At 36.7% G+C, this 13,887-nt stretch overlaps 1 protein-coding gene across 2 annotated transcripts; it reads left to right on the plus strand.

Annotated features, from left to right (window-relative positions):
* The first annotated feature begins 2,625 nt into the window (after window positions 1-2,625).
* On the plus strand, window positions 2,626-5,153 carry GSPT2 (G1 to S phase transition 2). 2 transcript variants are annotated; one of them, XM_039857236.1, is made up of 3 exons: window positions 2,626-2,738; window positions 2,845-3,153; window positions 3,439-5,153. In XM_039857236.1, the coding sequence occupies exons 2-3, from the start codon at window positions 2,856-2,858 to the stop codon at window positions 4,734-4,736; spliced, it is 1,596 nt and encodes a 531-aa protein (XP_039713170.1). In that variant the 5' UTR covers window positions 2,626-2,738; window positions 2,845-2,855; the 3' UTR covers window positions 4,737-5,153. The 2 variants fall into 2 exon arrangements, with proteins under 2 accessions (XP_039713170.1, XP_039713169.1); XM_039857235.1 differs by having other exon boundaries at window positions 2,845-5,153.
* The last annotated feature ends 8,734 nt before the right edge of the window (window positions 5,154-13,887 follow it).

The raw sequence follows: 13,887 nt of genomic DNA on the forward strand, positions 1-13,887 counted from the left end.
CAGAAATAAACTCATAGATACAGAGAATGGTGTTGGGGGTGATGGTAAATAAGGCAAAGGGGTTAAGAGGTACAAATGGATAGGTGCAGAATAGACATGTAGATGTAGAGTAGCATGGGGAATATGGTTAATAATGTAATAAATATGTAAAGGGGAAGTGGGGTACTAGATTTAGTGGGGTGATCACTTTGTGAGTTATGTGGATCTCTGATCACTATCCTGTACAACTGAAACTGGTATATTATTATATGCCAAGTATAATTGAAAAATCTCATTGAATTCTACAATGTAAATACAAGCAACTAATAGTCTATCATATTTCAATAAAGCCAAAAAATTGAAAAAAAAAGATAGGTTAGCTGAATGGATAAGAAAACAAGACCCTTACATATGTTGCCTACCAGAAGCTCATTTCAGATCAAAACACACACACAGACTAAAAGTAAAGGAATGGAAAAAATATGTTTCATGAAAATGGAAAGAAACAAAAAAAACAGCTCGGGTTGCAATACTTATGCCAGACAAAATAGACTTTAAACAAAGGCTATAACAAGAGTCAAAGAAGGACCCAGTTATCCAACTTCTGGGTATATCTAAAGAAACCTAAAATACTACTTCGAAGGGACATGAGAATCCATATGTTCATTGCACCATTATTTACAATAGTCAAGATATGGAGGTTACCTGGGTGAATGGATGAATGAATCAAGAAGAGGTGGTACATATATAGAATGGAATATTACTCCACCATAAAAAGAATGAAATCTTTCCATTTGCAACAACATGGATGGACCTAGAGGGTATTGTGCTGAGTGGAGTAAGTGAGACAGAGAAAGGCAAATGCCATATGATTTCACTTACATGTAGAATCTAAAGAATAAAATAAACAAATGGAACAGAAAAAAACTCATGGATACAAAGAACATTTTGAGGGTTGCCAGATGAGAGGGAGTTGATGAGTGGGTGAAAAATTGGAAGAGATCAAGAAGTACAAACTGGTAGTTACACAATAGTTATGGGTATGTAAAGTATAGCATAAGGAATATAGTCAATGATATTGTAATAACTATGTACGATGTCAGATAGGTACTAGATTTATCAGGGTAATCACTTTGTAACTTATGTAAATGTCTAATCACTGTATTTATTGTCTGCCAACTATAAGTAAAAAAATTTAAAAAAAATTTAAAAAAGAAGTACCAACTGATATTTATAAAAATAGTCACAGGGATGTAAAATTCAGTATGGGAATATTATAATGAATAACATTATAATAACTGTGTATGATGTCAGAATAGGTGTGCACATTCTCTTTACATGACAGTAAATTATTAAGCTATAACTTGAGGCCAAAAAAATGAAGAGGTTTGATATCTAATGGCTTGAGAACAGCACAGAGCTAGTAAAATAGTGCCAGCCCCAGAATGAAATCATCAAGGGTCCAGGTTTGTTAGACAAAGGACATTTTTTCTACCTCTAAAGTCTGGAGAGCACAATTCTCAAGTTATAACTCTGTGACTAATTTTTATAATATTTTAACTTGTTGATTTATTTAATATCCAACTCTATGACTTCATCTTGTACTAGCAAATTGTATTTCCCCAGGGATTTTTTTCCTTCTATTTCAGTTTGACCTAAATTAAGGTAATTTACAAAGTAGCTCTTCTAGGCTTTGGCTCAAATGTTACAAACTCTTTGAGAATGAGATTCTATTGTTTAAGGTCTTATGGATTTTGTCCATTTCAGAGGTTTTAATTGGTTTAATTAGACTGACACCCACAGCCCCATATCATTGCCACTGAGGAAGGTTCCAACATGACACTGATTTTTTCTTAGAGAAATCCCATTACTAGCAGTGAGTAGGGTTCCCGGTCCCCAGAATGAGGCAGGGAAGCCTGTGGACCTAGAGTGTACTCTGGGGAGGTGCTGGTGAGTTGGACAGGTACAGAATAAACTGATCTGAGTGCAGTGCTCATCTATGTGATCTACCACAACATCGCAGGTCAGCCATTTTCCAGGCACCTGCACAAATAGTGTAGGTTGGACAGCCTCTCTGGGACAAGGGTCTCCTTGGATCTTCCTTCCATGCAGAGGGCCAGAGTGCTTAATATGAAAAGACATTATAACCCCATCCTTACAGCATAGAAGCCATCAGCAAATGTTACAGGTTTATGGGGGCCTACCGAAAAATGGAAAATCAAAAGGCCTCTGGGATTCAAATTAATGAGTGATCTAAAGTTGCATTTTCTAGGTTCAGCTACATCTTCATGTATTTCATGAGTGCCTCCCTGTCACTCATTTCTTCCTTTGGTTGCTCTGTTTCTAGGTAGTTAACCCACATCCAGCCTCCATTTGTTCAATAGGAATTTTCATTTTTTATTTGAATCTCTGAGTAGAATTGTAAATCAGGTGTGCTAGTCTAGTTTTAATCATTAAATCGTGGTCAAATTGCTCTCCCAGATCGTGTGAACAAAGTAACCATAAATTTTCATTTTAAAAATTATACTTTTAGACTTAGCCCATGACTGAGAACTAAGGAAGCCCAGCGTACGGATGGCAGCAAGGGGTCAATCCACCCCCGACGCTGGGTCGGCGGTGGGGGAGTCGGAAGTGGTTGGGGTTTAGGGGAGGAGATCCGCTCAAACAGAAGAGGAGAGGCTTGAGCCGCCATATCTGCTGCCGCCGCCGCAGCTGCGAATGCAGTATTGGGACTTAGCTGCCTCCGAACTGCCGCTAAGGTTCGTGTTGTTAACCCTTGGTCCTGCGCGCTTGCTGCCTTTCCCCTGTCGGCATAGCCCACCCTTTCTGTCCTGCTGACCCCGCTCCCTCCCCGCCGTCCATCAGGTCCTCAGACCATGGATACCGGCAGCAGCAGCGACTCGGCGCCTGACTGCTGGGACCAGGTGGACATAGAAGCCCTGGGTTCGGCCCTGAGCGGGGACCGAGACTCCTCGGCAGTGGCCGAGACCCAGCGTGAGCACATTAGCTCGGCCTTCAGCCGTCAGCTCAACGTCAACGCCAAACCCTTCGTGCCAAACGTACACGCCGCGGAGTTCGTCCCGTCCTTCCTACGGAGCCCAGCCCAGCCGCAGACCCCCGGGGCGGATGCCACCAGCATCGAGGAAACCTGTGCCGGTGCGGGCGACCCTCAAGGTAAAAGGCTGGGACGGGGGGCACCTGTGGAACATTCCAAAGAGGAACAGATAGTGTTGCGTGAAGGTTCCAATTCAGCCGTTACCATGGAACTTTCAGAACCTGTTGTAGAAAATGGAGAGGTGGAGATGGTCCTAGAGGAGTCATGGGAGCACAATAAAGAAGTAAGTGAAGCTGAGCCAGGGGGTAGTTCCTTGGGAGATTCAGGGCCCCCAGAAGAAAGTGGCCAGGAAATGATGGAGAAAGAGGGAATGAGGAAATCTAAATCTGTGGTCGTACCCTCAGGTGCTCCTAAAAAAGAACACGTAAATGTGGTATTCATTGGGCATGTAGATGCTGGCAAGTCAACCATTGGAGGACAGATAATGTTTTTGACAGGAATGGTTGACAAAAGAACACTTGAGAAATATGAAAGAGAAGCTAAAGAAAAAAACAGAGAAACTTGGTATTTGTCCTGGGCATTAGATACAAATCAGGAAGAACGAGAAAAGGGTAAAACAGTAGAAGTGGGTCGTGCCTATTTTGAAACAGAAAAGAAACATTTCACAATTTTAGATGCCCCTGGCCACAAAAGTTTTGTCCCAAATATGATTGGTGGTGCTTCTCAAGCTGATTTGGCTGTACTGGTCATTTCTGCCAGGAAAGGAGAGTTTGAAACTGGCTTTGAAAAAGGTGGACAGACAAGAGAACATGCGATGTTGGCAAAAACAGCAGGGGTAAAATATTTAATAGTGCTTATTAATAAGATGGATGACCCCACCGTAAATTGGAGCAGCGAGAGATATGAAGAATGTAAAGAAAAATTGATGCCTTTTTTGAAAAGAGTTGGCTTCAGTCCCAAAAAGGACATTCACTTTATGCCCTGCTCAGGGCTAACCGGGGCAAATATTAAAGAGCAATCAGATTTCTGCCCTTGGTACACTGGGTTACCATTTATTCCATATTTGGATAATATGCCAAACTTCAGCAGATCAATCGATGGACCAATTAGACTGCCAATTGTGGATAAGTACAAGGATATGGGCATTGTGGTTCTGGGAAAGCTGGAATCAGGATCTATTTTTAAAGGCCAGCAGCTCGTGATGATGCCAAACAAGCACAATGTGGAAGTTCTTGGAATACTTTCTGATGATGCTGAAACTGATTATGTAGCCCCCGGTGAAAATCTTAAAATCCGACTGAAGGGAATTGAAGAAGAAGAGATTCTTCCAGGATTCATACTTTGTGACCCTACTAATCTTTGTCATTCTGGACGCACATTTGATGTTCAGATAGTGATTATTGAACACAAGTCCATCATCTGCCCAGGTTATAATGCGGTGCTGCACATACATACTTGTATTGAGGAAGTTGAGATAACAGCCTTAATCTCCTTGATAGATAAAAAATCTGGAGAAAAAAGTAAGACGCGGCCCCGTTTCGTGAAACAAGATCAAGTGTGCATTGCCCGTTTAAGGACAGCGGGAACTATCTGCCTTGAGACATTCAAAGATTTTCCTCAGATGGGTCGTTTTATTTTAAGAGATGAGGGTAAGACCATTGCAATTGGAAAAGTTTTGAAACTGGTCCCAGAGAAAGACTAAAAGTTTTCTTGAGACCCCTGCACAATACTGTGAGAACTGACTACAAAAGTTCACCACCTTCTCCTATTTACTGGCCATTGACAGACTTTTCTCCATATTTTGCAAAGAGAAATTTCACAGCAAAAATCCGTGTTTTGTCAGCTTTCTCATGTTGAGATCTCAGTTATGTCACTGATGAACTTACCCACAAGTTTCCTCTTCCTATACCATTCCGTTTCCTTGGACAGAATCAGTAATAGCTTTGTAAGTGATGTGGATGTAATTGTCTATAACAATGAAAAATTAATATATTTTTTAATTTTTCATTTTCTCTTATATTTAGACAACCCTTGTTCAAGCAGATCAGAGTGTATCAGTGTGTGTGTACATGTTAAAAAAACAACTAACATGAATAAAATATTCCATTTGAAACTCTAATCAGTATTTGAAATTTTTTGACTACTTTTTAAATTTGTATATAATACTTTCAATTAGCTTTTTTACTTTCTGAAGTAATTGAATACATTTTATTGGGCTTTTAAAAACTGTCCTCCACTAAGTTTTAAATAAGGCATTTACAAACAATGCACAGGTTTACATTAAAGAAAATTTTAATTTTGAAAACAATTGATTTTAGGGCTCTTCCTACTTGGCTTTGTTTTCTGTGTCCAAGTCCAGTCAATAAAGGAGCTCTTCTGCTTCCCAACTTATGATTTTAAAAAAGAAAGCCTCAGGCCATCCGTCAGTTCCCCTAATGTTGAGTATGGCAAAATTCCAAATATACCTGGGGATTCAGACCATATGTTGACTGGACTCTTATTTTTACTCCATCATGTTAACATACCCCTTTGTTTTGTTCACCATGAGACTTGAGATGTGGGACACAACACAATAAAGGGCATGACTACTGAGAAGATAAATGCTTGCATTAGGGCTGCAAATCATTTACTGAAAAGCAAGGGTTAGTGAGAGTCCTGAGCTGGGAAATGAGACCCATTTCACCCTTTTTCAGTGTTTGAGATTAGTAGGAAATGTGGAAGGTCATTTTGACAATCAGGTCACAACCCACATTTGGGGGCAGAGATACTGGACTTGTCTCTGAACAGCATATTGAGGAAAACACCAACTTTTATTGCCTGCATAACTATCAACAGCTGTAAGAACTTTCAGTCTTGGTAAGTGGGTAGTGGCCCAATGGAACCATCTGCCCAATGGTGGGCAAAGCGAATTCCTCCCACTCATGGGCTGGTTGAACTGCGGGAGACTGCTGACAGAACACCCTCAGGCAAAGGTAGTGTCTTCTCCATTTCCCTTTTGTGTACCCGTGTAACTCCAGGATGTCTAACCTATGAGATAGCCACTGATCTTGTCAGAGTACCAGTAGCATGATTCTTTGAATCATTCATCATAGATATGCAGGGCACCCACATGGGAAATGAGGATTTTTATTTGGTCATATGTCAGTTAACCTAATCCACAGAGATGTGCCTCATATTGTCTTGGACCCAGTCCTTTAATAATTAGAATGCCAGTGGCAAGAGTTTCATATTTATTTTAGGGTTCCTTCTCTTGCCTCTGTGCTCTGAACTTGGCACAAAATACAGGTCAATCCAGTGTTTGCTAAGCTTTTAAAAATGTATTTCTGATGCTGCATCAATCTCATTGTTTGGCAATTTTAGTAATTTACCAATGGGAGTATTGTGCATATCTTTCACTAATGGGCCAAAGTCACAAGGCAGGACAGAACCCGTTTTCTTCATCCAATTTGGATAATTTCCCATCAAAAACTGGCTCCTAAATGTTTTTCTCATTAGCCAGTTGTATAGAGATTTCTCCACCAGGAGCTCTAAACTGTATTAAAACTTTCAGAGAGCAGGACATAAATCTTTATAAATAGATTTTAGAAACCAATTCTTCTCAGTGAGAAGCAGATGATCCAGGTGGTTGGAAACACCAGACTGACTCTTTAGGAAAATAGGTATAGACTCATGATAATATTTCTTTCTAACATCCTGAATATATTCTTTTATAGTTCTTAATGTCTGGTGGTATTCTCCAAATACTGCAAATTGGCATCATTCACAAACAGTTACTAGTTTCCCCAGGGCATACAAAGTAGTGTCCCTTCAGAGGTCCCCTGTTGCCTCCAATTCAGACCAATTTAACTGAACTATCAAAGCATCGTCTCAAATTCCAAGGTTGGGCTTGGTAGAAGCTAGCAGACCTCCACATTGTTCACTCTGAGCATCTTTCTCTGGTACCCAAGACAAATTGTCAGTGCTTTTAATATCCACTACATGTTCCTATTTTCAAAAGGCAAATCTGTTGTCAAAATAGACCCTCCCTTCACCATATCATAATTTTGGTTTACTACAATGCAAGAACCTGCTCTTTTAAAAGTTTAGTTATAAACATTTTGTAGGACAAATATTCAGCTCACCCATTTTAGTCAAAATGAACTGTTAAGCAGCAGGGAGATGATTAGTTACCATTTCATGGGCATTAAGGAAGAAACTAACAACTATAGAAGTTCTCCCAAACCTGAGCATTGGAACATGTTCACATTGATCCAGTGCCTATTTTTATGTTCAGTATGGTTCTTTCCATGTTTTCTATTAAGACTTGGGATATTTCCATTTGTCCTAGTTTTCAATTACAATATCTACTCATGGTTGGCTACTGAAGGGAAGAAAAATTTGATCCAAGGTTTCTTATCAGGGATACCACTAACTCTTTCCATGGAGTGGGAAAGTGGACTTGCCTTAGACTTTGGGAGAGGCTTTTTCAAAACACCCCATGTGTGTTTGTTAATGTTCACCAGATCACCAAAATTAACAAGGGAAAGGTAAAAGAAAAAATAAGAACCTACTGTATAAGCATGCCATGTATGAAGAAAAAAAAAGAAAAGGAAAAAAATGCTTGCTTACATACAGGAGGGCACAGCTTACAATTTTACACTGTAGCCTGTAGAATATTGACTATTGGCTTCCCTCACAGGTCTGTTCTGAACACAATAATGTCAGATTGTTTTAGAGGAAATTTGTCTAAATTATAGGGGCATTTTCCTTCACTTACCCTTAAAAAATTGTATATATTTTTTAAGTCAGTGGATGAAAATTTTGGGCTCTAAAAATCAGACCAATCAAAAGGGGTTTGCAAAGCCCCTTATTTTCTATTCAGATTAATATTAAACGATCAGAATTTACCTATGCGTGTAATTTGCAGACATCTCTCAGCCCTCTAGTAAAGATTATTCTCTCTTTGATTGTTGAACTTCTTCAAAAATCCAAGCAGAGAATATTGAGACCTGCCCTCACTTTTAGCATGAAAGGACCCCCTCCCCCCAAAAAAAGATTCGTCCAAGGTTAGGCTGTCATACACAATCATGTCAATGTATCCAGTTATAGCTCTTCTTTCATATTTGAGGCACTGAGTAAAAGGCTTTCTCTAGTCTCTAACAGAGACTTAGATGAATTATCTCCTCCTGAGATTGCTTTTACTAGCACTACCATGGTTTATCAGTAACCTTTGGCCACACCAGAAGAACACATTGTGGTAAGGCAAATGACTAACAAAAGAGCCCAAGAACTTCTGCATATTTATCTGACAGTCCCTGGATTAAAGTTTAGTGTTTGATTTCCACCTTTGTATTTGTTTTTGCACCCTGCTTTAATTGATGTTTATATGATATTATTTAGCTTTCTAAACTGCATTAGCTTCTTTTACCAATTTGATAGAGAATACATGAATAGGTGAAATAAAATGTAATAATACACTTTTTTCAGAAAAGGTAGATAAACCACAAGCATACATTTCACACATTTAAGAAGGGAACACAGAGGGTTTGAAGGGCAGGAGATATACCTAAGGAGGCTCTAACCTAAATGGATGATGTTTCAGAATGGATAAGACATGGCTTCACTAGATCCTGGTGGTGAGTAAAATGTTGCAGTGACCAGAAATTAATATAATTCAAGAACTGTTTGCTTCTACGGATGGCACAGTATTCAAAGCCTAGAGGGAAGTCAGGGACATGAGAAAGGTCATATTGCATTCCTAGCAGAATCAACTGGGCCCGCTGGTGGCTAGGGGGCAAATGTACATCACACTCATTCTATAAGACAAAAAGATCAAAACTGTTGGCCATAGTGGCAGCATGGAAACCAACTCTGAGGATAGTGACATTGCCAAGCCTCACAGACCCCAGGTATGGGTGTGAAGCTCTACATTATCAATATCTGACTGAGTTAGTGGGATTCCAGATAACACATATGACCTAAATGTGCAGACTAGTAACAGCTACAATGAGAGGCAAGTTCTGCTCTTGGCCACCCTAGTGCCCCTACCTCTGCCGGAAGATCCCATAATCAGAGAAGTGGCCAGAATCAAAATATGTCCCCTTATGACATGGAATATACTTAGCACTGTGCTGAGCAAATAGTTCTTCCTGTGTTTATGTTTCAGACAGTGATCTTGGTAAGCCAGAGAAGGGAACATGACCCATGACAGGGGTAAAGTAATGCACCATGAAGCCACTAATCAGAACCCTAAACAAGCCACCTCTCCCTTCCTCTATGAGCTTCTGGTCCCTCATGCATAACATGGAGGTAATGTCAGTTACCTCGTTTATAGGATGTTGTGAGGACTGAACAAGGTAGCAGGTCTAAAAGTACCTGGAAATAGTATGTGGCTCAGACCTTCTAAGTTTTTTCCCTTCAGTGCATATTTAGTTTTTACCCTTGACTGTGTTTTTGACCCTAGAAGCTCTGTTTTTTCTCACTGGATTTTTTTATTGCTAACCCAACAGCCTTCCTTACCAATGTCTTAAGAAAACCTGATTTTTTTTAAAGCAATATGTCTGGTCTGGAGTGGGATAGACCTCGGGATTTCTCCAGTGCAATCATAGCTATCTCATTCCCCTTTGTCAGATGATGGCTTTTCCAGCCTCCCCTACACCTAAAGGGGCCAATTTGGTCCAGTTCTGTCCAATGAGGTATACAAGAAATGTGTTAGAAACTGCTACAGAAAAGGTTGTTTCTTAATAAAAAAGGTAGATGTGAAAGAAGAAGATAATGGTACTTGGAATGTGATAGAGACGCCTGAAGCCATGTTAAAATAAGCATGTGGTCATAGAGTCAACCTGCTGAAAATAGTTGAACGGGAGAATGGAAGATGTGGTATTCTTGTGGCATCTTTGAGCAAGTACTTCCAGACTTCTTATTGAGATTTTTAAAAAGTAAGGTCCTGTTTATACTGCTGTCTCTAAACATTAACTGTATAGTAAACTCATTTGAAAGTAGCTTTTAGAAATATTAATACTCCAGCTACATATCCAGAAATTTTGATTAAATAGTCTATATTATGGCTTTGGACATTAAAAAAAAATGTGCTATAAGTAGTGTCAGATATATGACAGGATGTAATATAAAGAACCCACGTAGATCTTACACAGCTTTAACAATTAAGAACTCTTGGTTAATCTTATTTTATCCATACTCCCACCCACATCTCTCCACCCAGATTATTTGTAAGCTAATACTAAATACCATATCACTTTAAGAGAAGATTATTTTTCAGTATATATCTATAAAAGACATATATTACAAATATAAGTGCAATAACATTATCACATGTAAAAATTAATTACAATTCATAAATATCTTCAGATATTCATTCCTAGTTTAAATTTTCTGATTTTGTCATAAATAATTTTTTTTTTTAAATTTTGTTTTCATCTTGGGGTCAGTTTACTCTCATACATTATAATTTGTTAATATTCCTATTAAGTCTCTTTCAACCTATTGGTTGTCACTTCTCTTTTGTTTTTCTTATAATTTATTTGTTGAAGAATTTTGATCCTTTATTCTCTGGAGTTTCATACGGTCTGGATTTTGCTGACGTCCTCCCCCTGTTTTTGTTTAACTTGTCCCTCTGTCTCCTGACTTTCGTATAAATTGGTTGTTAGAAGTTTCACTAGATTCAAGTTTGCTTTTTCTTATTCTATTTTTTATGTTAGCAGACACTGATGATTATTGCCTAGATCTAATATTTCATTACAGATTATAGAATGAAGATATTCTATTCATCCTTCTTCATTTATTAGCTAGAATACTTATCTATAGAGAACCTTTCCCTCATTAATTATTTGGTAACACAGTAGATATACAAGTGGAAATATAATTATTTAATTATTTCCTTCTATTTATGTTTCAAATTATGAATTCATTTTCTAGCACTTTTAAAGGTGACCACCCAAGTATTTTTTAGAATCGCCACGAATACAATATTTAAACATGCTTACTGTGTTTAAATCTATTTATTATTTTTTATAGATGCTCAAATTGTCCCATTTTTAGACATTTAGGCTCTTCAGATTATCTCTGGAATTCTTTTTGCACGATTCCAGTAGTCTTTCCTCTTTCCTGGTACATCAAATTGTTAAAAACTCACCTATATAGTTCCTGAAATCGTTCATCGTGTAATCTTGATTTATTTTTTAGTGGAAAATGCTTTTTAAAGAGTAACATCATGGTGCTTGGTTGCATAATACTGGGCTTATCATGGTTTCTAGTGCATGTAGGGGGCAGAGCTAAGAAATACATATGTATTTTTAAAGCAAAATATAGCATAAGTTTATACTTCCCATTCAAATTCAGGGCTCTGGAATATATACTTTATATCATTGATATTTCAGCAGTATATCCTTTTTCTGGAGCCACAAGTCTCCTGACACCAACAAAATTACTCACTAGTGTTATCCCACAATTTACAACGAACAATGTCAAGAAAAAACCATGTCAACACTAACGGTGAAATTACTGATTCTGAAAACAGTTTAAAATGTTCATGTTTCTTTTGATCCTCAAGTTGTATCCCTCTAGGAATGTACAAAACAAATTATTATATTTTAAACTCACCAACTGGATGCACGATAAAGTCTCTTAGATTCATATTGCTTTTCATTGCTATTATTTAATTAGTTTTTATAAATATGTAGAATATTTACATAATACCAAAGTCAAACCTACAAAACAACATATTTTAGTAGAGTCTAGCTTGTCTTCTTGTCCCTCCTACTATCTATACATTCTCTCTCCCATATGTACATTTTTTTTTGGTTTGTTGATTGTAATTCCATATGTGTTTATACTCACCATGTGTGATAAGTGATAATGTACTATACAGTTTTCCCCATCTTGATTTTTTTCACTTGTTGATATTTCCTGGAGAGTGTTCCAAATTAATATGTAGAAATAGTCATCATTACATTTTATAGCTGCATAATAGTCAATTAGTTTATTTTTCAAACCCTCTATTCATGGACATTTAATCATTCCAGTTTTTGTTAAAACACATATTACTACTAAATCAACATTTTCATATTTTCCCAGTGTTTCTTTGATTTTAAGAATTGGAATTTATGGGCCAACAGGTACATGCTAGATATTGCCAAATTTTCCTCCATAAAAATTTTACAATTTTTCAAGTTTGTCTTTTAAAAAAAAAATCCAGGTGATATTGTGGTTCTAGGGTCAAGTCATTCATTGTTGGTTGTTTCTATTCACTGGTTTAAGTCATTCATTGTTGGTTGTTTCTATTGTCATTTATCTGTTTGATCTGTTTGAGGTTTTTTGTTGTTATTGGAACTAAATGCATAACAAGCTAATGCACAATTCATAATTGGGATGTTTGTACTCAATCCAATACTAGCAAAGATCAGGAACTGTGCTGCATTCACTTCTATATCCACAGTGGGTAACACGGGGGTTAGAACAAAGCGAGTAGTTATTAAATGTGTTGAATGAAGAAGTAAAGTATAGTAACATATTTTGTTGATTTCTTATATTTTTATAAGGTATTATAAAATTGATTTTATAATTTTATAATCAATAAGATATATCTTCTGGATATATCAAATTTTATAGCTAGACAATATAAAAACACCTTCTCAAGCACATAAGGAGTATTCATAAAACTTTACAATATCTCAGGTCACAAAGAATGTGTCATCAGATTCAGTAAAGTAAAAATAACACAACCAGCATTCTTTTCCCACCATTATTGAAGGTAACTTTTAAAAGAAGTATTTTCATCAGAAAAATTTTAAAACTCTGTTAAGAGCAGCTGAGTCATGCAGCAGAAATGTGCTGGTCCCATAAAACTCTCTTAAAAGCTCTTGAGTGAAAGGGGAAATACAAACCAAAATTGCAACATTGAAAAGAAAAAACAATATTAATGGAAACCCTACATATCATAACATGTGGGATAATGTTAACAGTTATTAAAGGAAATTTAATAGTCTTAAATACTTATATCAATAAAAATTTTAAAATAAAATGAATATATTAAATGTTCAACTCTTACAGTTAGGCAAAAACAACAAAGGAAACCAAAAGAAAACAGAAGAAAGCAATGCCAAAGATAAAAGAAAACATTAGAGATACAAGAAATGGAAAAATAGTAGAACGGAATAAATCAAAATACTGAATTCTTAAATTAACAATAAAGAATCAAACAGTAATTAACATAATCATGAAATAAGTACAAAACACAGATATACAAAATATGAAGTGAAAAGAGGAAAATAACCGTTAAAACAGAGAAAAAAATTTAATCATAATAAAAGACTTCTTTGCACAATAAATGTAAAACCTAAATGATAAGTATGGTTTCCTAGGAAAAACTAAGTTGTCAAAAATGATTGCACTTGAGGTGGAGATCTTAAAGGAACCAATTTCCATAGAAGAAATAGGGAGATTTACTAAAGAACTTCCTCACAGAAAAACACTGGGCCTTAAGATTTTCCCAGAACTTACCAAAACTTAACTACCAACTAATCACAATGCTACATAAGTTATTACTTCCAACGCTACATGAAATCCAAAACATAAAAAATAAAGAGAAATTGAAATTATTTTTACGATTGAGTATAACATTTAATAGTATACCAAAACCTAATAAAGACAGTATAATAAAGTTATGGAACAATTTGCATTATAAGTATTCATAAAAGTCTCCTCAATTTAACATCAGTGGACAAAATTTAACAACACATTAAGAAAATACACCATGAAAAAGTGGGATTTATTCTAGGCAATCATGGATGATTCAATAATTAAGAAATTTGTTAATATAGTATACCTTATGATCAAAGGATTAAAATCTTATGAAA

This window comes from Pteropus medius, unplaced genomic scaffold (assembly GCF_902729225.1).
Source record: "Pteropus medius unplaced genomic scaffold, Ma_sr-lr_union100, whole genome shotgun sequence".
Taxonomy (NCBI): domain Eukaryota; kingdom Metazoa; phylum Chordata; class Mammalia; order Chiroptera; family Pteropodidae; genus Pteropus; species Pteropus medius.